Below are 27,887 nucleotides of genomic sequence, written 5' to 3' on the forward strand. Positions count from 1 at the left end.
CTGAATATTTTAAAATTCTGTTTGTCTTTCAGCTTATACTCCAGAAAGAGCTTCATGTCGTCTATGCCTTATCACATGTTTGTGGACAGGATAGAACACTGCTGGCTGGCATTTTACTGAAGATTTTTCTTCATGAAAAGCTTGAGTCCTTGTTATTACGAACACTAAATGACAGGGAGATAAGCATGGAAGGTACTGCACTAAATTACACCTTTACTGGAACTCTGGGCAGGTGGGGAGGAAGGGTTTGGGAATCATCCTTTTTTTCTTCTCATTTAGTTGCAATGGATATCAAAGTGTAAACACAGCACGTGTTTCCTCTGCTTTTTATTGTCTCCTTTTCTTAGCTTTTCTCTTTGCTGTTGTTGGTTTTTTTTTTCAGATGAAGCTACTACCTTGTTTCGTGCCACCACTTTAGCAAGTACACTTATGGAGCAATATATGAAAGCCACAGCAACAAGTTTTGTACACCATGCACTGAAAGACTCCATATTAAAGATAATGGAGAGCAAGCAGTCCTGTGAGGTGATACCTTGAACTATGTTTTCTTTTAACCTTTTGGTTTGTTGACACAGTTATCTATTCATTGCTGTGTTTTATGTCCACATAAATATTACCTTCAGAGACATTTACTGATGACTCAGAACAAAAATTCATTTACATGAGAAGTACAGGAACTGATTTTATTATGAGATTTTGTCTCACCCTGTAGATTTTGTCTTTGAACAGTATTCATAATAGAACTCTTAAAGTTTGTTTTTTTTTAATGAAAAGTTATGTAAATTATCTACTTCAGCAATTGTACAGTGTTCTCAAGGACTTACTGAGTGTCCTGATTTATGTAACTTTTAGCAAACTCAAACTATGGTCATGGTGATTAAAGACCTTTAAGGTCATAAACTCCAATCATGATCCCAGAAAACCCCCCCCATACCCACTAGTGCATGTCCTGAAGTGCCACATCTACCTGCTTTTTGAATAACCTTGGGCAGCCCATTTCAGTGCCTAACTACTCTCTCAGTAATAAAATTCCTCCTAATATCTTGTCCAAACCTGCCCTGGTGCAACTTCTGCCCATTTCTTATAGTCCCTGGCCCTGCTGGTCACACTGTTTCTGATACCAGCCAGGATGCTGTTGTCTGGCTGGGTGTTGACCAACACTCCCAGGTCCTTTTCTTTTGGACAGCCCTCCAGCCACTCCTCCTCTGTAGCATTGTATGGGATTGTTGTGACCAAAATGCAGAAATCACAGAATCATAGAATTGGCTGGGTTGGAAGGGACCTCTGAGATCATCAAGTCCAACCCTTGATCCACTACCTTTGTGGTTCCCAGCACTGAGTGCCACATCCAGTCTCTTTTTAAATATCTCCACGGATGGAGAATACACCCCCTCCCTGGGCAGCCCATTCCCATGTCTGATCACCCCCTCTGTAAAGAAATTCTTTCTAATGTCCAACCTAAACCTCCCCTGGCAGAGCTTCCATGCCCTCTTGTCTTACTGAGAGCTGCCTGGCAGAAGAGCCCGCCCCCCCCCCTGGCTCCAACCTCCTTTCAGAGAGTTTTAGAGAGTGATGAGGTCTCCCCTGAGCCTCCTCTTCTCCAGACTGAACACCCCCAGCTCCCTCAGCCCTTCCTCACAGGACTTGTGCTGGATCCCTTCACAGCCTCCTTGCTCTTCTCTGGACCTGCTCCAGCACCTCAATCTCCTTCCTGAGCTGAGGGGCCCAGAACTGGACACAGGACTCAAGCTGTGGCCTCATCAGAGCTGAGCACAGGGGCAGAATCCCTTCCCTGGACCTGCTGGCCACGCTGTTCCTGATCCAGGCCAGGATGCCATTGGCCTTCTTGGCCACCTGGGCACACTGCTGGCTCATGTTCAGCTTCCTGTCAGTCCCAACTCCCAGGTCCCTTTCTGCCACTCTGTGTCCAGCCTGGAGCTCCCCATGGGGTTGTTACTGTATTATCATCTTAAAAATAAATTTCCATAAAAGTCTATTTTGCATTTTGGCCTTGTTGAACCTCATACTGTTGCCCTCAGCCCATGAATTCAAATGGGCCAGATTCAGTATCCAAATCCCTCTGAGCCTTCCTACTCTCAAGCAGATCAACAGTCCCACCCAGCTTGGTGACATCTGCACATTTTTTGGGGAATCACTCAATCCCCTCATTGATAGAGATACTGAAGAAGACCAGCTCCAAAACTGAGCCACTGCTGACTGAACTCCAGCTGGATTTAACTCAGTGAACTACAACTCTCTGAGCCCAGCCACCCAGCAGTTTTTAACCCAGCAAAAAGCACATCTGCCTGTGCCATGAACTCCCATAATCTTGAGGAGAATGCTGTGAGAGGTGATATCAAAGACTACCAAAGTCCAGGTAGACAACATCCTCAGCCTTTCCCTCATCCACCAGCTGGGTCTCATGGTCACAGAAGGAGATCAGGTTGGTCAAGCAGGACCTGCCTTTCCTGAACCCATTCTGGCAGGGCCTGATCCCTGGGTTCTCCTGAACCTGCCACGTGGGTGCACTCAAGATGATCCATGATTTTACCTGGTACAGAGGTCAGGCTCTCAGGGCTGTGGTTCCCTGGATAATAATATCACAGAACTCGATATCTGAACTTTGGTTTTAATTTGAACTTCCTGGTATTAAGTGGTTATTATTGATTGTGAAACTGTTTGGAATATGACACTCATAGCTTGTGTGTTTAACCTAACTGTGGAAAGGATGGGAATCTTCAGATATTTGGATTAATAGAGACAAAAAGGTCATGCAGATGAATAGAGGTGAATGTCTGTGACTAATGTATTAGAACTTAAAACCACTGCTTCTTCACATTTCCTGTCTGGCCATTGAAACAAACTTGTGAGTTTTGTAGGGCACTTTTACAGCAGCAGAATATTTCATTTACTTTGAAGTAAGTGTTTAGTGGTATGAAACTATATATGTAGTTCTGTATAGCAGAAGCAGCATGATGTTTTGTTTTGTTTTGTTTTAGTTAAATCCTTCCAAATTAGAAAAAAATGAAGATGTAAACACTAATTTGGCACATCTACTCAGTATACTTTCAGAACTGGTGGAGAAAATCTTCATGGCTGCAGAGATACTGCCTCCGTAAGTTTGAGTTTTTCCCTTCAGATTTGCATTTGAAAATTCCTGTTTGTGTGAATTTCTCTGCACCTTGAACTTGTGTTCTTAACTGGTTCATCTTCTGCTAATCAGTCATTGGACTTACTGTTGCTGTCTGCACACAGAGGAATATAGATGGGGAAAACAGTAACTCTTTCAGGAGTTAATACGGCTTTTTTCAAAACTCCCTGGCCTAGCACACATGTTTTTCTTTTAAGGAGAAGTTACTATACCCAAGAGGTCAGGGAAAGAAGAATAATAAAAAATAATCTCAGATTTACATAAAAAGAAGACATAAGTAATTAGCAAACAATCAAATATATTTAAGCTGATTACAAATTCTTTCCAGTCCTTCTCTGAGAAAGAAATGGAATTATTGACAGCATACTAAAAATACAAGCAGGTCATAGCAGAATGAGACCATGCTACAATTCCTTCTGTTTGCTAGGGAAATGCAGAAGTTAAATTCTTTTTCCCCTTTTTTCTAATTGCTAAAATTACTTGTGTTCATAATTTAGATTTGGACCACCTAATAAAAAGCAGATACTGCTAAGTGTTTTTTCACTGTGTTGCTAGCTTTTCAGATGAAAAAAAAAAATCTTCAGTTTGGAGATGGTAGAGTAGCACAGAAGTGTTTCTTCTGAACAGTGCTGGCAAGGTTATCATTAAAAGTTGCACTTCTTTTAAGTATGTGATGCAGCTCTCAACATTTTTCTGAAATACACCATAATTTTCCTATTTTTTTAAACTACCACTGCTGTGGCTGCTTACCTTTTGAATACCTAACCCTTATTTCTGGAAAAAAACCCACTTTTTTAATGAAGAAGAAAAAAACTTCAAGAAATACAAAAAAACATCAAAACCATCTTTTTTTTACTACTTAACTACTTCTAGTAGTTTAACTACTTTTAACTACTTTAACTTCTTAACTACTTAAGAAACAGGAAACAGGCATTTATGAAACTTCAGTGGATAATGACAGCTGCACATAGAACTTTGTATGGAATGAAAGTTTTTCCTTGCCATTTATACATTTATTTTTAATAGACATATATAAACTAAGAAATTTTACTTTTATAAATTATTAAACTTTTAACTCTTAGCTAAAGGTAATTTCAAGTTTATGTCTAAATTATAAATGCAGAATTGGTAATAGTTCTGTATCAAGTAGGAAGTTGTTCTAGATCTTTTCTCACCAGCTTTATCAGTTTAACAGGATGAATAATTATCTTATTCTTGCAGAACACTGAGGTATATTTACGGGTGCCTACAGAAGTCTGTTCAAAATAAGTGGCCTGCTAATACCACCATGAGAACCAGAGTTGTTAGGTAAGTTACCTGTCACTTGATTCTGAAAGTAATATTTTCAAGGCTTTTAAAGGCATACTTCAGTGTGCTTATCTGTTTCTTTCAGTAACAAAACTGTATAGCACTTCCATAGATTATAGCAACATCTAAAATACTTAAATACTGAGGCATGATATTCCATTTAAAAATCAGGAGCTTGCTAGATTCTTAATCATGTTCTTAGAGCTTTACCAGAGTAAGATCATGTAATATAGAGCTCAAATAGTTTAACTTAATAGTTTTAACTTTGAATTTACTTGAATTTTGTCAAGTTTAACAAACTGATTTAAAATAGTAGCTTCTAATCTAAAGTAGTTGTTTCCTTTTCCCATGCTGAGAAAGAAGAAGCTTCTCTCAAAACAATAGCTTACTTTTGTAATACCTGTAGAGAGGAGTGACCTTTGGAGTTCATGTTTCTGTCATATACCCTCTTGGAGGACTGACTGTGCCTTACCCAGTGACTCCTATGTATTAATTGCTGGAGAAATCTTACATGGTCCATAAGCTTTAAAATGCAGACCCAACTTAGTAAAGAGTCTTGGCACTTCTTCCTAAAGACAACTGGAGTGCTGTTAGGTTTTGCTGAAGTACTCTCTGCATTAGGATATGTAGTTTGTTACCCTGCAGGAGGTGTGTTGGTGTTGGGCTGCTGGTTCTGATCACCCTGAAGCATCACTTAAGTTTCAAAAAAACATGTAGTTCTTTGGTGTCTCAGTTTTGTTTCGTCTCTCTGCTCTGGCCTAGTCATGTTGAAACATTCTGGAGCAACTCTAAAAATGTTGCAGGTTACTGAACCTTCTGCCCTTGTGCCAGCTACAAAAACTCCTGTGTGCATTCACAAACCAACGCCCTACACAAGTTCTTCCTCTAACCTTGTCCCCTTCCAGTGCAAGTCACACAACAATCTGAAAAGATGTGGTCTTGGCACTGGTTTTTCACATGCTGCTGAAGGTCTGAAGGGTATCAGAGCCACATCTTTCCTTTTTTCAGAGCATCTGGCGGTCATATGATTTCCCAAAGATAATCTCCTCTGGAGAGAGTCAGAGGTTTTGTATGTGGCTTTTATTTGTGGTTTTGACACCAGACACGTTGGTTTATGTTATCCAAAGTGCAGTGCAGGTGCTTTGCCTTGAAACTGAGGTTGCTATTATCATGAGACCCCCTCTTCCTTTGAGGGGATAACCTACTGGAAGGCTGCTGATCTCTTTCTCTCCCTCCCCAGCTCCAGAGGGAACTGTGTGGCTTTCCTTAGGAAACACAACTACATTCAGTGTTTTCCAGAAGTCTCCACTGGATAATATCAGTACTCTGTCCCTCTCTTTTTTCATGTTACTTTTCCCAGTAACATAAATACTCCTGATTTCTCTGTAAGGTGCAGTTTCACAGCCTCCAGTGAGGACTGTTATATTTTGTTGGGCTGTTTTTATTCCAAGGATGATATAATATTCAGAGACAGTTTTTAGATGTCTGGGTAACTTCTCTGATCATTCAGAAGGTGCTCCCATGTCACTCTGGTTGTAAAACCCAGGTTGAATCAGGTAAGAAGCAGCAGATCTTCAATATATCAGCAATGTCCATCCTAGATTCATACCACATGGATGTTCAACTTTGAGTACTTTGAAAGGGGCAATGGTGTACATGTCCTGACTTCAAAATTAATTACGACCTCATGGCTTTAAAATCACACCACAGGAAATACTTGAGCTTCACATAAGACCAAATACTGTTGTCTTACCAGCCCACAATTCATGGGGTTTGCAGAAATAAGGAACATCTGTAACTGAGTATATTAGGCATCTTGGGCATATGGAAGGTGCAATAATCTCACTATTATGCATATCATTTCCAAGTAACATGGACATCACCATCACTGAGTACTTACCAACAGGGAAGGTTAAATACCCGTGTTACTGCTGTAGTGAAAAGCAGCTGCTGGTAGTGTCCAAGCACTCTGAAGAAATTTAGAAGTGACTTGGATTGGTTTAGTTCATCTGCATAAAGACTTCATTGCATAAAAGTCAGTTGGAATTTAGTTTAACCTGAGGTGGATGCTTATTAATGCTGCTATTGACAGGAAGTTAGATACTTCTCATGCTACTGAATGCTGTTCTGGATTTCTGTTCAACGAGTTCTAGTTCTGCAGTCAAAGCAGAGCACTTTTTCCCAGCTCTCTAGGTAGCAGCAATTACTTCAGGGAGGAAAATAGCAGATCCTGTATTATTCTGCTACTAGAGCACACAGTCACCAGGGTGTGAATCAGATTTATCAGACCTAAGGCTGTGTTTCTGTCTGGAGAGAATGTTCCCTTTGCCCACCTGCTCCTGTGCTCCCTGCTTGGGGGAGCAGACAATAGAAAACCTTTGGGAGGTCATAGACCCATAGACCAGGGGCTCCTCCTGTTGGAAGCCAGTCTGAGACTGGTTTCAGAATTGTGTAAATTAAAGTTCATCCCGTGTGGTTTAAACCATTCATTGTAACTGGGAAATCAATTTGCCTATTCTTTTCAGGTTTTATCATAGTTGATATCATAGCACAATATTCTTAATTTGTTAACAGTCACAGAGGGCAGGTCTGTCTCAAAAAGATTGTATGCTAACTTGAATACTTAAAGACTAAATAATTTTACATGAATTCCCTAATTTTATTTAATGTAATATAATTTTCTTCACATTTCAGTGGCTTTGTTTTTCTTCGACTGATTTGTCCTGCTATACTGAACCCAAGGATGTTTAATATCATCTCAGGTAATTATATACTTCAGACTGAATTAATTCTTTATACAGTAGTATGCATACAGTTACTGCAGTGTCTGCTGAAGCATGATGTGAAGTTTTTTTGAATGCTGTGTCCAAAGTTACATTATGCAACTCATTTGACTGACTTCATTAAGGCAGCCAGCATATGCTTTTCACCCCTAAAGGTTGGATTGTTGTTAACCCCAGTGCCTTTGTAAGGTCCAGAGAAGCATCCATTGTGGTATTTAATAATATTTTGAGTTAAAGCCTAGGAATGTGGCATATATATTGTGTGATCTTCAGATGTCACGTTGCAGCATTGCCAAAATTAATAGTACCTCTTCAATGAACAAGGTTTATAAAGTTGAAAATGTGTCTGGAGAGCTTGGAATACATTTGACCACCTAGAAGACTTTGCCTGAATAACTGGTTCAATTGTCCTGCTTAGTTTTCAGCCATTAGAGACACCTTTGAGTATAGTCAATCTCAAATATGGAATCTTAAGCTTAAGCACCTAAAAATGTTAATGGGCATTTTAAGTTAAACTCTGTGAGTAATAAAAAGGAAAAGCATAAACTATTGAAACGGTAAAGTTAAAATATTGGGACATCTGAATCACTTAGTTTTAGACATTTGAATATTTTATATTTCATCATTATTTCTCTGGAGTTTTTTCCTTGGTAAAGATCACCCCAAGCTAGAAGATACTTAGTTTGCACCCACCATTGCTCTTCCTGCTTCCCTCCTTAGCAGTAAAGTGCTGATTTGGAAATAGGAGGAAGTCATACACAAAGCTTTTTTTTTTTCTTTATTCATAAACAGTGGTTAGGACAATGTAGCATGTTCTCTGTTATTTCTTTTTAAGTTGTATTAAATGAGAAGGGCTGTGTCAGACAAAAATCCTTCCTCTCACCCAGTAATGATTGCCACACAGGGTTTGAAAAAGGCATTTGAGAACAGCCTGGTACATTGTGATCCTTTCTTTAGGATCTTCTCTTACTTCCAGGTAATCTGCAAAGTAGGTGCCTCCTCACTTGGGTCACAGTGTCTGCAGCTGTAACAGCTTAGCTGTAAATTCAAGTAATCTCTGAAAAATTTGCCCATTATTTTTAAAGTCCTGCTTGTGTACATGCAGCTTAATATTTTTTATTATTGCTAAGCTAAACTTAGAGATGCTAAGGCTTCTAGAGTAGGGCTTTAGAGTTATTAAACAAAAAGAGGTGAGGCAGTCTTCCTTTTGGAGCAAAGGTTTCAAAATACTTTCTTCCCATAATTAGGGAAAAAAGTACTCTGGAAGCTGGGTGCATAGCCCTAAGCAGCAATCCTATTACCTTGACAGCTGCAAGAAAAAGGGAAGGGAAAGAACAATAGCTGCAGGTAGACAATGAAGAGCATTCAGCATTCTTAGGAAGATATATATATATATATATAATAACTTTGTCAGTTTTGGAAAACTTCTAACAAGGCTTTCAGTCAAGCCACTTAAAACAACTGGAGAGAAAAGTAATTCTGTAAGATACTGCAGGGTAATGTCACTTGTTGGAAAAAGTGGTTGATGTAGAGTGTTCAGTGTAACATTGAGTACAGAAAGTGACTATAATTTCATAGTAATACAAGCCACAATTCATGTAACATTTACTCTGTTTTCCTGCTGCCAGTCAGTTAAAGTATATTTTGTATAATTTGTTAGAGTCCATTTAAATGGATATACACAAAAATGGAAAACTTGCTTTTTTTTTAATTCTGAAGGTAATTTATTTTTTTATTTTAACAACAAAAACGTCTCCTTTTAAAAGAACAGTTTCATATTTGTAAAAGTGGCTCTAGCTTCACCTCTTTACTACCACAACATCATTTTGCATACTTGTTCTGTGTGCAAGTATTACAGAAAATCAGTTGTTCATACTGATGTATTTTTGTGGAAATTACTAAAGCGACTTAAGTTTTACTTCACCAGGCGACATCTTCCACATGCAGCTCTGTTACAATACTAGAAATACCTTATTTCATGAAAAACTATGAACTGGAGACAGGCTTTGATTTCATGTGACTGTTGTTATTTTTAAATGGAATGTCCAGTAACTCTTTACTTTGTATTCCTGCCAGATTCTCCTTCCCCCACTGCTGCAAGAACACTGACGCTGGTCGCCAAGTCTGTGCAGAATTTAGCAAATCTGGTTGAATTTGGAGCTAAGGTAACTAAGATCTTACAGAGAACAGCCTATAGAAGTCTATTGCCAGTACTTCTGAACGTTTCTGTGTAATACATGCAAAAATCTCTTGCTGTTTTCTTGTGCAAAGCCTGATAAATCATCACCTGTTTGTCTTCATCGAGTCCTCCTTGCTGTAATTTCTTCTGTCCTCCTTATTTAGAGCTAAACAGGGTTTTGATCTGAGGTAGAGCAGCATCACAAAGCTTGGCCAAGTGGGAAGAAAAGCTGTATTAATTTGAGGTGAAGTGATGCATAAGCTGTCATTAATGACTTGGCATGTCTTGTGGAGATACTGAATCTGGTAGTAGTAACACCAGTAGTGGTCTGTGAAAATAATGGGTGAACAAGTGACCATACAGTGTGTGATGCAGCCACCTATTGATGCTGTGAGAACCCAGATAACTCAGCAGGCATTTGTCCCAAAGCTAGCAGAGGAAGTATGTAGAGCATGCAAATTTCTGTCTGCAACAGAAAAAGTAGCAGTCATACTACAGGTATTCCTGTGTTAGAAGTGTTGAGAGGAAAGAGAGGCTGCCCCACCACAATAGAAGTGTCTCTGTGTGTACACACACCAGTGTGTACACACATACATACATACATACATATGTATGTACACACACCAGTTTGGTTTAGATTATCCATTTCTAAAACATGCAGAACTTGCCAATGTCTGTCTCTTCTCCCTCACCTGTGTTCACCCTGCATTTTTGCTTAGATTGTTCTCTGTGATAGAGCACTTCAAAGCAGCCCTTCTATTTCTGCTCACTTTCGTATTGGTAGACATGTATATAATGCAGTAAAAAGAGTACATACTAAGCTTTCAGTAAAGTTTGTATGGTAACACCAAGGAATGCCAGGAACAATTGATCTGTCTCAATTCCTGGGGTGAAACTTGGATGAAAAATAAATCTGTTGGCTTAAGCATAATGAAAGTGTCTTCAGGCTGGCATTATGAAGTTATTTCTCTGACTGACATAACTTGGAATTCAAATGTTACTGAAAGAGCAAGGAGGGAGGGCATTTATTCTTGATCATTCTTGATCATTCTTTGCAAGTATATCATTTGCTCACTGCAGCTAGGCATCAAGAGAGATATTAATCTTAGAGCAAATTCTTGCCAGTGTGCTTATGTGAGAAGATTTCTTTATCAGAGATTCTGAATCTTCTGAGAATCAGAAAATGCCAAATTCTATGTTGTCTTGACTGGCTGCACACCAGACATGAAAAATTAACCTGAAAAAACATCACTTCAGACATCTTGCAGTGTCATTTGTCTGATTTCACTGTGTTCACTTCAGGTATGACAATTATCCTGGCAGTTATTTGTTCTAATAAATACTTTTAAAACTTACTAGGAGCCATACATGGAAGGAGTAAATCCATTCATCAAGAGCAACAAACATCGCATGATCATGTTCTTGGATGAACTTGGGGTAAGTGGGGTAAATCTCTACTGGGATTTACATAGCAGCTTGTAAACTAAGTGTGAACTTGAAAATGGAAATTCTTATTAACTACCTCAAAAGTGCATCAGCTCCCACATAATTTTGAATGCTTGGAGCCGAGTTTTTCTTTCGTGTGTTTAGAAATTACAGATTGCTGGCCTGTCATGGGGAATTAATTCCATCAAATGTCATCTTAGACTTTACTGATTTAGTGTCTCTGTAGATGTGAGATGCTCAGGTAATTTTGTAGCTATGAGGATCAGAAGTTTTGGCCAAAAATATGGATCTTTAAAAATACGTTTTAAAACAAAAGCTCGTATGGGTAATTTGGTATGTGGTTTTTACCAAAGACTGAAATTATTTTTTGCTTCAGAAAATACTAGGTTGATTCTCAGTTATGTACTGTAAAACGTGTCACTGCCTGCAATGCTGTTCTCTTATTAGATGGAAAAAAAGAAACACCTGATGGATGGATTTAGGGTATGGTTATGAGTAGCAGCTGTCTGATCAGCTCATTGGTAGTGTAGCAATACCAGAGCTGTTAGTAAGAACATTTCTAAGACAGAAATGGAAGAATACTTAAAAAACACTTGCTTTTAGAGAGGAGGAAATAGATATTTGTAATATAGGGATGAACTGGAGGCTGAGCTGGGCAGACTGACCTTGCAGCACTTGCCCACGGTGCAGTTGTGTTGGCAGAGCTGTAGTTTATCTTCCTGTGTGTCCTGGGTCTCACTCTGCTCTCATTTTTTTTTTTGCTGCTGTTGTTTTTGAAGAATGTTCCTGAGCTTCCAGACACTACAGAGCACTCTAGAACTGATCTATCCCGTGACCTGGCAGCCTTGCATGAGATATGTGTGGCACACTCAGATGAACTCCGGACGCTCAGCAACGAGCGAGGTGTAATGCAGGTGAGTGACAGGTCCACAGCCCAGTGCCAGGGTGATTCTGTAGTACTTCTGGATAGCAGTATGCCTGGGAAATGTTGTGGGGTTTGGTTTTTTTTTAAGTGCATTTCACCAGGAGGTTTCTTAGCTGTAAATACTTTATCCATAGTTTTGTTTCTTCATGCAACAAAAGCGAAGAAATTTTTGTAAAGCTTCCAGAGGAAGTTTTAGTTCCTACAGGAAACCTCAACCCACTAAGTTTCTGCCTCTTGGCAGGGTCTCTGGGTTGTTATAGGATCTTGGGTTTTATTCAGATGAGAAATAAATTCACTTTTGTTAGCTTTCTATTGATACCTCCTTTCTCCTTCCTAATTTGCCAGTAACCAAACATGGCAAACTCTTCCAGCACACCCCAGCAGGCTGTCCCTGTTAAACCACAAAACAGCAAAAAAGACCCATGGGTGGAGAGGTAGAGTTCATAACTGCTTTAGACTTCCCTTTTGAAAGTAGTGTCTTACTGACTGGGGAATCAGCTGTTTCCTTTTTTGGGGTTTTTTGGGGTTTTTTTTGTATTTTAAACTACCTCGTAGCAGGTCTGATTGGCTAATGTGAAAAATGCTTATCAAGCAAGAAGTTCTGTTCCCAGCAGCTAATGTATGGTTTTACTGACTGTATTTCTGCAGCATGTTCTGAAGAAGCTTCTGGCTATTACTGAACTGCTTCAACAAAAACAAAATCAGTATTCAGTCTCTAACAACATCAGGTAGCAGCCCTCTACCTGAATTCTGCATGGATCCAGCATGCCCAACATGGCAACTCACACCAGTATCACTTTCTTCTTGCTCTTGCCAAAAATAGCACACCCTGTCACATTCCCAGTGATGTGTGAACTATGCAAAAAGAAAACAAAGATTCTGTTGGTGAATGATTGTACCAGCAGCTTTTTTTAAGCTATCTGTGCAGGACGTTTGCACTTTTTTTTTTTTCCAGTTGGAAACAGTTTTCACAACCTCTGAGCCTTGGTGTACAGTTCACCTTCCGCAAAGAAAATGCTGTGACTGTGTCTTGAACTTTAAAAAATTCTCAGCACCTCTGATTGCCAAAGTTTTGCTGTCTTGTTGGAAAGAATTATCAACTGACGTGAAAAGAAATGTGTTGTTCTGACAGCCATGTATAACTGGATAACATTTCTTACTGTAATTTCTGACTGGTTACAATAATTACGACTTTTGACTGTTTCAACCACTTTAACTTGTATTTACAGTTTCCAGAATTTGATGTTATGGTAGGAACAATCTTTACACTTTTTATACCATGCTGTTTCTCTTGCTGGAATCATGTTGAAAGAGAATATGCAGAATGTGTCTTGTCAGCTTTATTTTTTTGATGTGCCACTGATTCAGTCTGAATAGTTCTTCCATCAGGAACTGTATATCCAGATAAATCACAATGCTTTTGTAAAATGTTTACAACAGTAAATAATTTGAATTCAGTAAATTTATTGATCATTGTATCAGACATGCATGCATTCATTAAACCATTTTATAAAATATGTATTTGTTGGTCTTTTGTGTACTGTAAGTTTAGCATAAATATTATTTTTATAAGTGAAAAGGGTTTTTTTAAATAAATCAAGCTGCAGATCCACTCTTTCTGGAAACTGGCTAACTTTGGCTGCTGTGGAAATTTTTTTTACAGTGTCTGCACACATGATGTACTTTGACATGTTCATGTAGTATCACTTTTTTAGCATAAATCCTCAGAATATCATGACCTTGTCCATATGCCTTAATTTGTACATACCTCTCAAGGGGGGGGGTCAAAATACCCATTAAACTGCTTAAAAAAAGAAAAAGAAAATAGATTTAGAGGGTATTTCAGCATCTCTATTTATAATTTCTCTGGGCAGTAATCTGGTAAGGAATTACAGGACTCTGAGATTCACTGACTGTATAATACCATGAGAGCAACCAGACTGTATCTCCTGTCAATTCTTTCCATCAGGGTGACACCAAATGGTGACTTTATCTTTGCTGATCATCAGGGGACATTTGCTGGGTTTGTGGTCAGCTCTGGCTCTGCTGCCCTGGTCTCTGCAGCTGGGGCAGCCTGATTGAAGGTGGTGGGTGCCCAGTGTTGTAGCCAAGAGCTCCCAGGTGTCACAAATACTACCCTTGGTACTGCTGAATTCTTTAAACCATCCCATAAAACCAACACTTGCAATTAAACCTATCTCAGAGGAAAAGATAATTATCCATCTTTTTTTCTGTCTTACCTGGTTCTCTCCCTGTTACACACCACCACGTCACACAAGTCACAACAGTCTGTAACTTTTGTGTCCCTGATGAGCCACTGCTGAGTGCTCTGCCTGTTGCTTCCAACCATTTCAGAAAGTCAGTACCCAGCTTAAACTCTGTTACAAAGTCACCCTTGGTTATGAAGGTGTTGTGTCTTTAACTAAAGATTCATACAGCTCCTGCCAACCTTTTTTTCTCTTGCTCAGCATTGCACCACCAATTTAGACAGAATGTCCAGCAGTAAAATAAAGAATGTCTCCAATGTTAACCCTGTCTTATCCAAATCACCCAAATATTTCTCTGTATGTATTGGGATATTAAGGTGCCACAAAACTGGAAGGAATCTACTTTCCATGTCTCGGAGAGTATTTACTTTTATTTCTACATTTCTTGTGAAGATAGCAATCACTTCTTGTCATTTTAAGGGGGAAAACCCCAACACAACCATATGGGTTCCACCTTTACATTGCAAACTGGTGTCGTATGGGGACTCCAAAGCTGAAGAGAATGTTTGGATTGCCCGTTCCTGAAACAGTAGAGTGAAAAGCCATGAACACTGGGGCAGGATGAGAGAGGCTCTTCATGTTCTCCTCCTTACCCAATGTCCTTCCTTATTCTTACTTGGAGGCTGTGGCTGACAGGGAAGGGAAATGTAAGCAATCCATGTAGGCAAGAAGTCAAGTGCACATCTACTGTCCATTTTTTTTTCCCTCAGTGATTTGAGGACATATTCTAGGATATTTACTCTTGGCAAGTAGCTGTCAAAACAAACCAGCCAACTGTAAGCTAATTTTTAGAAGATTTTTAAGGTGTAAGTCATTACTGACTTCCTGAATGGTGGTGTCAGAATTACTTTCCTGTCAAACAAATGGAGATCCTCCATCACCTAAGAAGTCAAAGACTGCTCCATTTCCCATACTGTAATACTGTATCCTTGCAGGATTGTTAATCATAGAAAGTTCTTAATTGCAGGGCATTAGAAGATCCTTAAATCACCCAGCTTGTATTCAATGTTGAAATCTGTAGATTTGACTCTTTTATTTATAGATTATTTAGTATAAATATAAGGTGGATGGTTGTACCAAGAGGCCTGATGGGCAAAGTGAGATTGTTACCAGCCACAATCCTAGTTTTCAGATTTTACAAATGTAATATAATTCCAATTACTTATGGTAATTACCTACGTTATCTGCTTATTTTTAAGTTGGATGGGTGTGTTACAGGAGTGTAACGTGGTAAAAATGCAAACTTTGGAGAAGAGATTTGGCTGGTTACTCTCATATTACAAGCAAAATGAAGTGAGGAGAATGGAAGTAGGAAGCTCCCAGAGCTGCTTTTAGATGTGTGTATTGTAGAAGTGCTGATGTTCTAAAACGGGATATGAACAGGAAATACGCTTGGCTTTAGTTCTGGAAGACATTTAACTACTTAGGAAGATTTTTAAAATACTCTAAAGAACTCACAAAAGTGTGATTATTAAATTTCCACCTTGTAAAACATCCTGCTGCAGCCTCATTTCTTTTGAGAAGAGCTTCCCAGTTGTATCAAGTGTTACAGACACAGTTGCAGTTTTGCGGTTTTGCAGTTGGTTCAATGCCAAGCTCGGGAAGAGGGGAGCACATCCTGCTCTGGGTGTGTTACCCCATTTGTCTCCTGCTTATGTTTATCTATTAATAATTTATATTATCAAACACCCACGACTGCCACGTTGTAATCATAGAATCACAGAATGGGCTGGGTTGGAAGGGACCTCAGAGATCATCAAGTCCAACCCTTGATCCACTCCCACTGCAGTTCCCAGCCCATGGCACTGAGTGCCACATCCAGGCTCTTTTGAAATATCTCCAGGGATGGAGAATCCACCCCTTCCCTGGGCAGCCCATTCCAATGTCTGATCACCCTCTCCCTAAAGAAATTCTTTCTAATGTCCAACCTAAACCTCCCCTGGCACAACTTGAGACCTCTTGTGCCCTCTTGTCTTGCTGAGAGTTGCCTGGGAAAAGAGCCCAACCCCCCCCTGGCTCCAACCTCCTTTCAGGGAGTTGTAGAGAGTGATGAGGTCTCCCCTGAGCCTCCTCTTCTCCAGCCTCAACACCCCCAGCTCCCTCAGCCTCTCCTCACAGGATCTGTGCTCCAGTCCCTTCGCCAGCCCAGTTGCCTCCTTTGGACCTGCTCCAGCACCTCGGTATCCTTCCTAAACAGTCACTCAATCACACCTCAAACTGCTCCCTCAAAAAAACCCTGAGTGACAGATTTCAAACACAGATTTCTTGTTAATGTCCTGACCTTGAATGGACCAGGGTTTAAAGGAACTACAACCAGTTATTTCGATTAAGTAAAATGCTTTATTGCAAAGATATACTGTTATAATATAAAGATATTACTGTTCCTGACAGTAAGGAACCTGCAGCAGGCAGGGTCATACCTGACACCCAACAATAGTTTTCTGCATTGTCAGGATTCCATCTTCCCCCAGTTACACAGCATCCACAAAATCATCATCTGTCCACTCTTCCTAATGGAAGGGAAGAAAGCAGAGGGTCAGTTCCACAGTGCACTGTACGTCCCTGTTACACTGCATGTGCTCTCACAGCAACTTCTGCCACATGTGAATTTAAAGAACCACGGGTATCTTCTCACACCCCTGAGCTGTCTGCTAATTAAGTAATAGACTTAAATAGCAAGTTTAGATTGTTTTTAAACTTCGTGTTTGTCCACATCACTCTGCAGTTATTTCCTCCATGACACCTGACCATGCAGATCCTGCACACTCAGTTCTGCTTTTGACAGCTACTGTCAGCCCTGGTTAATGACCAAAGTTTGCTCAAACTGGGAATCAGAATTCATTAAAGACCTACCCAGCACTGACTTGACAAAATGCACGTTTGTTACGTTCCCTTTCAGCAGCCCCCAGGAACTGCTGAACAACATGAAAGGCTATTTCCTTTCCTTAGACTCCTCACAATCTGGATTTCTGCTGTTCCCACTGCTACACATCAGCACAGCCAGAGGAGCTTCTTAAAACATTCCCAAGTCTGCTGGCAGTTCTGATGCCTGGGTTAATTTAAAATATTTCCTGCATGCCCCCACCACCACCCTGAACATTATTACCCTGTGTGCTCAGTGTGTTGTGCAGGGAGTTAAAACAGAAATAAACTGGTTAAGGAAATCAATCAAAGGGAAGACTTTTAATTTTTTTTATTTATTTTAGTAAATAGTGGCTAATTCCACAACGGGATTGAAAGCCTAAACTGTGCTTCATACTTCTGCAAGCATACCAGAATGCACCCTCCCCAACCAAAAAAAATCTATGCTCTTTATAGCCAGGATTTAATACTTAACAACTATGCAAAAAAGTATGTTAGGTAGTCATGACTAACCCCTTTAACCTTTAAGCTCATTATCAATGTCTACTCCTGAAGTCACAGAGATGCCCTCATTGTTGCAGCACATGTTAGGGGTTTATTTAGCCCATGCTTCTTTGTTATGGGCAACTATCTAGAGATTTCTGCAAGAGGTCATATTGAAACATTTCACTAATATCTTGTGGGTTTTATGGCTTAATAATTTTGACAAATGAGTTGTCTGTGCTCAGCCAGTGCCCTGTGTCTTTCTTCCATCATTTCAAATTGATGAGCCCTCCATACCAGTTCTGGCATTGCTACTGATCTGTAAACTGCTAAATCAAGAAATAGATTCTCACAAATAGGTTAGAACTGATGGTGCACTTGTTTATTTCAGCTTAATTAATTACAGACATAAATAGCATTAATATCAGCTCACTACAGGATTTCTGAAGTATTAAGATTTGAGCTGTATGAACATTCTGTACGCTTTCTCAAAAGCTAAGCAGACTTTCTTCTCTTTTATGTCCTGGCCAGCTCAGATGTGCTCCTGCATGTGGTAACTACTCAGAAATGACATCTGAGAACAAACCTTGGCAGTTCAGACACCTCACAATGTAAAAATCCAAAGTTTCAGCAGCTGTTAGAATTGTGCAAAAGCTTATTTTGAATTTATCTAACCAGTTTATTCTCAGTAAAAAGAGCTGTGAATACAAATTCTGAAGAAGCCCAAAAGTCAAAACTGCCTCAAACCACAGCAGCATGATTAATCTAAGACATCCTTCTGACTAAACTAAGGTGGGGAAGAAGAGCTTGAAGCTGTTCTCTCACATCATTTTGTGAAAAAGTGAAGTTATGAGCAAGTTTGTTAGAGCTGCTGGTGTCCATGCACATTTTACAACTGGCATTTGGAGCAAACAGAAGACTAAAGTTTTTGCAGCATTGAAAAAGAGATGATAAAATCTGCTTCAGGTTCCACACTTCCTAAGAACACATTTCAATCCTGACTTTATTGTACAATAATCATGTTGATATAATACCTTTTCTGGTTTGATGTTACACCATCAACCTATGATAATTTTCAACAGCAAGACTCCTTGCTGTTGTCAGAAAAAATCCTTCATTTTACATTGAGATTTTGACAAGCAACAACCCTCCTCTTCAGCTGTTAGTAAGTTATTTTCTAAATACCATTTCTCTAAATACCATACTTAAGGTTTGCTAGGGCTATCAGGATGTACAGGATGATGATAAGTCCAGTTAAACAGGGTTCTTCACAAAGCTATTCCTTTACCAGAAGCTGTTCACTAACACTGGCAGTCAGTGTCAAAAATAAAAGCTCTAGAAGGTTCAGATCAGACCTGAAGGATAAACTTAACTCTGTTTTCTCTTGTTGAGTCACAGTCCTCAGTCTATCCTCCACCTCATTTATATTTAAATCTTACAACCTGAGGTACCAGCTACCCATCTGTAATTTATGAAAGCCTTGCTAGCAAATTGTCTGACACAGAAATTTAGTCCAGCAGCTGACTTCTGCTTTGTGCAAGCCAAACAAAGTACATGAAAGCAGTTTCAGAATCACTGGCCAGCAGAAAAACCATCATGTAAAACTTCTGTGAAAAAAGACTGTTTTGGGAGTATATTTCAGCAGGTACTCATTTATCTCACCCACATCCTGAGGAGTGAGTTTCTACCTGTAGAGGTGCAGTTTCTCCTCTAGTGTTCAGTTCCTTGCTTTCCAAAACCTTTCATCACACTATTCCAAGTCTCACTTTAACAGCTATTTCCCCTCATAATGGAATTTCACCTGCTGGAATTAAGAACCCATCTCTGCTCTGTTCTGTGGTTAAACAATGGTTTGACAGAAAAGTAAAAGCATAGGAAAAAGCAGGAAGGATGTTCCATAAAAGACTGGGATATTTAAGCAAGCTCCCAAGAGCAGGATAGTATGAACTCTGGCTCTTTAAAATATTCTTCCTGAGCAACACATAAAAGAATATTAACAGATGGAGAAATCTGTCTCAGTTACTGTGATACTTCTGTCTTGGCAGTTAAGAGTGGAAAAACAAGTACAATAGTTTTACTGACCTCATCCATTTTAGGTTTCTTTACAACATACTCATCATCTTCGTATCCCCGCCTCTTCTTCCTAACCCCCATCCAGGAAAAAAAGGGAAAATGTTTAGGTTTTAGGTCAGAGTCCCCTTATTTGAGCACAAAATTAGTTTAGGGGCATATCTGTCACATAAATTATTGAAGCCCCAACCAGCAGGTTGCTGGAACTGCACAGTGGGTACTGAAGTGAAAAGGGCAGAAAAGAAAAATCCACGTAAGACTCCAGAAAACCTCATTACACACTTCTTGTTTTAATCATGTGATTTCACAGGCCTTTATTCTCATTACATAGGACATCCAGTGGCATGATCTTACATACCTCCTGGGATTCCAGTTCTGTGTTACACAATGATTAGTGCTACAGCTTGCAGTGCCAATCAGCACACAAGAGTGTATTTATGTTCTGCTGTAAGCACTGCTTTGAGTCTTGGTTCTCCACTCCACATAGGAAGCAGGTGAACAAGCATCCTGGTGTGTACATTTAAATGTTTTCATTTCCAGTCACTCAACACAAACCAGGGAAAGCTGGTGTTTCTACAGCAATAAAAAAACCGGAGATAAATGTATCAAAGTGTATCTACTTACGGGTTTGTATTAAGTGAAAGCTCTGGGCTGTGGCACTTCTCTAATTTCTGCTTTAGAGCAGTCACCTCTTCAGGTCTTGGCAGTTCATATTTCTTTATGAGATTTCTCATGCCTGCAATGGCAGCAGCATAAGCCCTATGCACATTACATAATTTCTGCTGTACCTTGTGAATTACCAAAGATTATCAGTCAGAAGTACAGCTACTGTTACTGCTTATCCACCATACTTAAGCATAAGCCCATGGTTTACCCTCACTGTAACAAGAGCACAGTATACATTTTCAAGCAGCTTTTTCCAGGGAAAAAAAACAACCAAACAAGAAAACCAAAACAGAACTAGAGGTTCAAAGTATTAACTTCACCCTAGCTCCCAAACTGCTTGCTTACAAAACTTTTCAACACACACAGAGCACTCACACTTTAGAGGATCACCTATGGAAGACTTAAGTATCACTTTACGTCTGAGAATTAATTCTAAAAAGCATCAAGGTCCAGCAGAAGCTGAGCACAAATTACTACAATGACACAAGCTGTTGGATTTACTCAAGGTAAACATAATGATGTAGAACCCACATAATTATTCTTCAAAGAAACACAGGTGCTTTTTGCATTCAGCACTGTACCTCAGTTTTAAAAAAGGACAGACTGCTAAGAATGCAAATAAATTTACAGCTACCCTGCAAGAAACAAGACTTTTCCTTCTACCACCTGTAAAACTAGCCATTTACAGATGCTTCAAATTTTTCTCCCAGTCATCATATGTTTAGGGAAGAGCTACCTTCCAGAATAATCCAGGTGAAGGATAAGCAGTATCAGCATTCACCTTACAACTCAGCAATGGAAACCTGAAGACTGAATTTGTTAGCAGAATTATAAAGGCAAGAGCATCCTAATTTGTATAAAGTCAATTTAAATTTAATTTGCAGACCCTTGTAGAACTTGCTTGGTGCATTCACTACTGAAGTCAGATTAGTCACAGGGATGGAATTTTAATGCTATCACTCTCCCATTTTAGATGTATTAGCTTAAAGCATTAAATAACGGATTACTTACTGGAAATTTTGTATCATTGCCTTTTTATTTAATTAAAGAAAAGGTAATGATCAGTGTCCTGTATTCCTTATTTTCTTAGCTAAACCATGGTAACATTCTTGATAATTTTATTTACATATCACACTAGCAAACCTAAACATCAAGCTCTTCACCAGTGCAAACCAGAATTGAAGTATAAATCCTGGCACACTCTTTAACATTCATCACTTGACTTAGAAAATATACCCTCTGGTGGCAGAAGTAGCTACGTGCAGGCTTTTGCCAGAAGCTGTAATTTTTAAGTCAGTTACTGTAAAAAGAGGCATTTCATCCTGACTTTAAACAATCAATAACTAATTACCAAAATAGTTCTCTTTCTTTTGAGTCCATTGCTAGCACCTGATTGACAGTAACACCTTTTGGGAAGCATCAGGTTCTTTGCATTTCAATTTAACCTGTTTGTTCCATAGAAGAATCTCAATTTACCCACAACCCAGTTAATTCATTCTACTACCCTGGTTTTATTTACTTTATGCCAGCCCTGCCCTGTGGTGAAGAAAACCACTTGAAGCATATTGTTCTGCTAAAAGCTTTTTTTTGGAAAAAAAAAAAAATCTTTTTTTATCGACACCGTGTATCATATTTTTCCAAGGTTTACTTACATTTCATCATATCCAGCAGCTTGGGTACAGATGTCTTTTCTTCTGTCATGAGGTTCTCTGACAAATAACTGCAGAGACATGGAAGAGTACAGCCTTAACACCTCATAATTACTTGTGACACCACTAGTTAATAAAATGTGTATTATCTATTATTCACCACTGCTAGTGCTTTATGATTAGACTGAGTAAGAACACTGTGGTTACAAAAATGCTGTAGTGATGAAAAAGCAAATCTATCACTTGCAGCATCCCTCTGTAGCAACATGACAGAAGCATTCCCCTGCCACATAAAGAACTGAAGTACCAACACCTCGAGTCCTGTGTCCAGTTCTGGGCCCCTCAGCTCAGGAAGGAGATTGAGGTCCTGGAGCAGGTCCAAAGGAGGCAACTGGGCTGGTGAAGGGACTCGAGCACAGATCCTATGAGGAGAGGCTGAGGGAGCTGGGGGTGTTGAGGCTGGAGAAGAGGAGGCTCAGGGGAGACCTCATCACTCTCTACAACTCCCTGAAAGGAGGTTGGAGCCAGGGGGGGGTTGGGCTCTTTTCCCAGGCAACTCTCAGCAAGACAAGAGGGCACAAGAGGCCTCAAGTTGTGCCAGGGGAGGTTTAGGTTGGACATGAGAAAGAATTTCTTTACGGAGAGGGTGATCAGGCATTGGAATGGGCTGCCCAGGGAAGGGGTGGATTCTCCATCCCTGGAGATATTTAAAAGAGACTGGATGTGGCACTCAGTGCCATGGGCTGGGAACTGCAGTGGGAGTGGATCAAGGGTTGGACTTGATGATCTCTGAGGTCCCTTCCAACCCAGCCCATTCTATGATTCTTTGAATGCAGAATTAAACATTTGTAAGTGAGCCTAGCTGAGCTATGTCAACTTATGTTTAAGATTCTGTGAACTAGCATCACACTATTGCTGGGAAAGTAAATACTGCAGAAGAGTATCTTGCAGGAAGGAACTGCTCCTTTTGGCAGCTGAAAGCAAACCCTACATGGTATCTTCTAAGAGTCTGTGGGCTTCTTCCTCTTTCCTCAGAGATTCAAACTTCCTTTTAGTGAGAACATTAATACACACACACACCACTTGGGTAAAACCCCAGCACACATGAGCAATGACCATCACCAAGTAAACAGTTTTATCCCATCCAGGAAAACTACTTATGGATAAACTAAAAAAAAAAAATCCAAAGACTCCAAATTATCTCAGTCTGTGTTAACTTCCAACTTATTTTCTATGTAGACATACAGAGCTCTGTCATTTGCAGCTCCCAAACTGAGGCATCAGCCACCATCAAGATGGTTAATTGCTATTTACACCACTGCTCTTACAGAGCTCAATTTCAGAGCAGTATTTAATTCATGATGAAACCAGACCTGAAGATTAATTTGAAGTCACCTATTAGCCAGTGGTGCCTATTTTTTCCTGAAGCTCTAGCTTTTCAAGGACTGACCTATAGGCTGACATCCTGGGAGCTATGGGTTTTCAGACTTTCCATGTTCTATCCCACCTTTGCACTCACAGGTCCACAAGACTGGAGCTGCAGCATGAAGTTCTCTCATGGAACAGTGACTGACAAGGTTACAGCAACTGCACGGTGCAGGCCAGGTAACAAAAGACTTGAGCTCTTCATTAATATTGAAAGATAAAGTTTACATAACTTGATTCACACATTATCTAAAAATTATTTTCATTCTTTCTGTAAGCATGTTTTCCTGAATTTTGTCATAAGCAGGACAGAATGTGAATTCAGAGCAGAATGTTTCAAGCTTCAGGAAGCACCTGAACTATTCTGAGGGGACAGGGAACCTTGTAGAGGATAGTCTCACACTGCCTCATTCTTTCAGAAGAGCTTTTTTTAGGGCAGGTAGAAGAAAAGCTCCTTTAAAAAGAGTTGTTTGGATCTGCAATCAGCTCTTGTGCCTGTAGGTTTTAAAAGGCCAGATACAAAAGGACATGGAGCATCCTGACATTAAAACACTCCAGACACAGCTATTTACAGCAACTATCTCAGTTGTTTTCCTGAAGGGTACGTTTTCTTTCAGAAGAATCAAACCATGCTTTCAACAGTGATATCAAAGTGCCTCATTTGCAAAGTGCCTTTGCAAACACCAGTGGCTATACCACAGGAAAAGAAAAAAGGGCTTGATTTAAAAAAAGCACCTTATCAACAGTCTGTTTCCTATGGAAATTTTATAGCTGTACCAGCCAAATACTGCACTTAGTTTTCACATGCCTAGTAGCAATCTATTCAGTACAATCTGACTTGACTGTAACCTCTGATGCCTTCAAAATCTTTTTTTTTTTTTCTTTAAGTGATTCTTAGGTGCTTCATGCTCTCAGTTTCTACTGTATTCCCACTTTCCTCCTTCCACTCTTCAAGATGAATCTGAAAATCTAATGCTGCTGGTGTGCATGTTTGTGCTAGGGCAAGGTCACCAGTTTGCATTTTCCCTTCCTTCTTGCAAAGGAATATAAAGAACAGACACCAACTAACTGCACTTATCATCTACTTTTTGAAAATGGAAAAATCCCCATCTTAAGAACCCACAGTACCAAAAGTTTTGGAAGACACTTACCATGCAAAAGTGTCAGCAACCAGTAAATATGCACTATACCCCTAAAGAATGTCTAGAACAAAACCACTTTATACAAGTGGCAAATACACTGCTGAAGTCTTATCTATAATGAAAAGACTTACCTTTCCATATTAACTCCTGCTCTTGAACCACTAGAAAATATGGCAGTGAGAGCTATCTGTGAGGGAGTGAAGAGCAGGTATGCATCTGTCAGAGCCACTCGACTGAGGAAGTCATCAGCTGCTTTCCTCAAGAATTCAGGATTCTCCAGTGCTGGATAACGAGTCTAAAAAGCAAGTACTGAGGGAAGTGAGTAGCTTGTTCCTCATCTTATGGTTCCTGAGCTCACAAGTATTCAACAATATTTTGCACAGCTAAAAAGAAGCAGGCCACCTTCCCATTCCTGAAAACCACAAGTAAACTGGCTTCCTTTTAGATACCTGCCTATCACTTTAGAAACTAGATCTGTTAAGACCACAGGCACAAGGAAAGCTTTCTAGCAGAAACCAGGACAGATCTGCATTATGTTAGTACACAGAGTATGTGGCACATAAAAAAAATACTACCTTCAGATCAATTAGAAATCCCTCAAATGGTCTGTATGGATTGTGGACGATAAGATGGAAGTTCAGTTGTTGAATAAGCAGTAGTTCATATTCCAGTATTTGTTCAAGAGCCTTCTCCTGTCCAACGGGGCTTTCTCGAAGATTCCCAACAAACTGTGCACTGGACACGTTAAATTCATCTACTTTACAGGCCAAAAATGCACATGTGAGCCTTGGATAGGGGCAAAAAGGGAAAAAACAACTGTCATTTAGTACATCCATCTTATTATACAGAGTTCTGTTCAAAAAATAGCTATTTTTAAACACCCATATTCTGTATGAACACAGCAAGCTTTTACAAATGGATAGTCAAAGTGACCATATTTTGTCTTTAGGGTCTCAGATTTCCTTTCTCGTTTTTTTCAAGTCTTTACAGATATCAAGATTATACCCCTAATGTTCCACTTGATAGAAAAACTCCAGCTGTGATGATAACTCACATTATGACCCGAGGATGATACTCCATCACTGAGTTATTGAGGTAAAAGCGTTTAAAATACATGCAAGCTGTTCCCTAAATTTAAGAAAAAAAAAAAAAAAGTAAGTACAGAAGCAAAAATTAATTAAAAAAAAAAAAAATTAGTGTCACAAAACAGGGAAGTTTGAACGTATAGTGCAGACATACAGAAGACATCAAGACGCACACAATGCCATGTCATGAAATATTTTAAATATGAAATATTTTCATGTCATGAAATATTTAAACACATCCATGCCTGCAAGAGCCTCAAGAAACGGCAGTTTGATTATCTGTTGCTCCATTATAGACTGACAAGGGACAATCTGGGTTATATATCTTAATAAGCTAAATGACAAAAGAAGCACCCCTGCTCCTGCTGTAAGCCCCCACTGTGTTCTGAACCTCACTCTTCTGCCTGAAAGAGAAGTTGCTTCAAAGAATTATTTTTTCTTTTGTAGGTTAGTTGATTGCCACTACAGGTGCTTGAACCAGCTTGCTTTGTGGTCAAACATAAACTAAATCCTGCACTGGGCCACAACCACTCCCCGACTTAGGGAAGAAAAGTGCCCCATGGAAAATGACTTAAAAGGTATTGCTCGATACCTGATTATGAGCCAGGATGTGTCCAGAAAGTGGCCAAGAAGGTCAATAGCATCTTGGCTTGTATCAACAACAATGGGGCCAGCAGGAGCAGGGAAGTGACTGTGCCTCTGTACCTGGCACTGGTGAGCTGCACTTCGAATCCTGTGTTCAGATCTGGGACCCTCAATACAAGGAGAACATGGAGGGGCTGGAGTGTGTCCAGAGAAGGGTAAAGTGGTTGGTGAAGGGTCTGGGACACAAGCATCATGAGGAGCATCAGAGGGAACCATCAGCATTCATCCTGGAGAAAAAGGGGCTGAAGGGAGAACTTCTCACTCTCTACAGCTCCCTGGAAGTGAACTGGCACCAGGGGGTGTCAGTCTCCCGAATAAGCACCAAAATAAGTGGCCTCAAGCTGCACTAGGGGAGGTTCAGGTTGTCTATTATAAAAAAATTCTTCACTGGCAGGGGTATCAAGCACTGGAACAGACTGCCCTGGGAAGTGATTGAATCACCATCCCTGGAGGTGTTTAAAAGACGTACAGAGGTGGTACTGAGGTACACGATTTAGCACCAGCCTGGGTACAGAGATTAATGGTTGGTATTGTTAACAGTTGGCACTCTTAGCAAGTCTTTACCAACCCAAACAATTCTGCTGAACCCGACCTGTTAAAAGCCGTGTAAAAGAGCCACACGAAACGGACAAAGCCGAGAAGTTCACTCGTGTGTTTTTTTGTAAACGGCTGTGCAGCCCAGGAAAAAAAAAAAAAAAAAAAAATCACTCTGAAACACGGACCAAGAGGAGAGAGACACGGAGAGGGCAAAGCCTTCATCTCCGTCACTGCCTATCCCCTAAGCGGCTCGGTGACACCGAGCGGGCACCGCCGCTGCCTACCACGACGGATCTCGGCATGGCCGGCTTGAAGACGGCGCAGAAGTCCAGCAGCCGCTTCTCGTAGTACTTGCATATCGCCAGCTCCTCGTGGGGTTCCAGAAGGACTGAGTCAGTCTGCTGGACCTGGAGGTCAGCAAAGCAGAGCCTGATTCAGGGGCTGCGCTCCGGCATCTCTTCCACACCACCACCACCTCCTACCTCACCCCTCCCCAGCTACTCCCCTCAGGGAGGCGGCCTCAATGGCCACGGTTCTCTTCTCCCCCGCCCCGCTCCTCCATCTCCTCACGGCAACTCCCCACCTCCCGGCTCCGCACCTTCCCGCTAGCCACCACTTTGGAGCGAAACTTGCGGTTGGCATCGGCCCGGCACCGCGCCAGCTCCTCCTCGCTTCGGAAGGTCCAGTGCCGCCATTGCGTGCTGCTGTGGAACATGGCGTCCGCGGCTGCAACTGCCTCACCAATCCCGCCCCCCAGCATCATCTTCAAAGGGGCGGCTGCCGCCGAGCGTCCCGGGAGTTGTAGTTCGGCTGGAAAGGGTCAGGAAAAGAGCGGAGGGGAAAATTGCTGAGGGGTGGGCGGCTGCTGTATGTGGGAAGGGGTTTTCCTGAGGTGGAGAAGGGGTTGGGGGGGCTGAATACAGCGCTAGATTTGGGGTGCGGGAGGGGAAGGGAGTGGGATGCTGGGTCAGCTGGAGCAGGTCATGGGGGAAGTGCTTCAGCGTGGGGGTGGGACGCTGCTCCGAGCTGCGGAGCACCGCACGAACGCGATATTAACCATAGAATTGTGGAAGGGTTTGGGTTGGAAAGGGTCTGAAAGGTCGTCTAATGTTTATACCTCCCGCCAGCCCAGGTTGCTCCAAGCCCCATCCAAGCTGCCCTTCAACACTGCGAGGGATGGGGCAGCCACAGCTCCTATGGGCAGCCTGGGCCAGGGGCTCACTTCACCCTCACAGCAAAGAACTTCTTCCTAATCTCTTTAATT

General features: G+C 40.6%; 2 protein-coding genes across 2 annotated transcripts in view; one reads left to right on the forward strand and one right to left on the reverse strand.

Annotated features, from left to right (window-relative positions):
• RASA1 (RAS p21 protein activator 1) overlaps positions 1-13,309 on the forward strand; it is a 60,323-nt gene extending 47,014 nt beyond the window's left edge. The window contains exons 17-25 of the mRNA XM_071729967.1: positions 33-192; positions 383-525; positions 3,000-3,115; positions 4,373-4,459; positions 7,154-7,221; positions 9,319-9,407; positions 10,781-10,858; positions 11,647-11,781; positions 12,441-13,309. Coding sequence (XP_071586068.1) covers positions 33-192; positions 383-525; positions 3,000-3,115; positions 4,373-4,459; positions 7,154-7,221; positions 9,319-9,407; positions 10,781-10,858; positions 11,647-11,781; positions 12,441-12,524 — 960 coding nt within the window. The 3' untranslated portion in view covers positions 12,525-13,309. The remainder of the gene's footprint in view (positions 1-32; positions 193-382; positions 526-2,999; positions 3,116-4,372; positions 4,460-7,153; positions 7,222-9,318; positions 9,408-10,780; positions 10,859-11,646; positions 11,782-12,440) is intronic.
• Positions 13,310-16,392: 3,083 nt separating this feature from the next.
• Positions 16,393-27,566, reverse strand: CCNH (cyclin H). The gene is made up of 9 exons (XM_071730561.1): positions 27,222-27,566; positions 26,908-27,030; positions 25,411-25,484; positions 24,932-25,142; positions 24,488-24,651; positions 21,793-21,860; positions 20,099-20,210; positions 19,487-19,547; positions 16,393-16,569 (listed from the first exon to the last, which is right to left on the reverse strand). Exons 1-9 carry the CDS (start codon positions 27,384-27,386, stop codon positions 16,531-16,533), a joined length of 1,017 nt encoding a protein of 338 aa, XP_071586662.1. The 5' UTR covers positions 27,387-27,566; the 3' UTR covers positions 16,393-16,530.
• Positions 27,567-27,887: the final 321 nt, after the last annotated feature.

This window comes from Heliangelus exortis, chromosome Z (assembly GCF_036169615.1).
Source record: "Heliangelus exortis chromosome Z, bHelExo1.hap1, whole genome shotgun sequence".
NCBI classification, from domain to species: Eukaryota; Metazoa; Chordata; class Aves; order Apodiformes; family Trochilidae; genus Heliangelus; species Heliangelus exortis.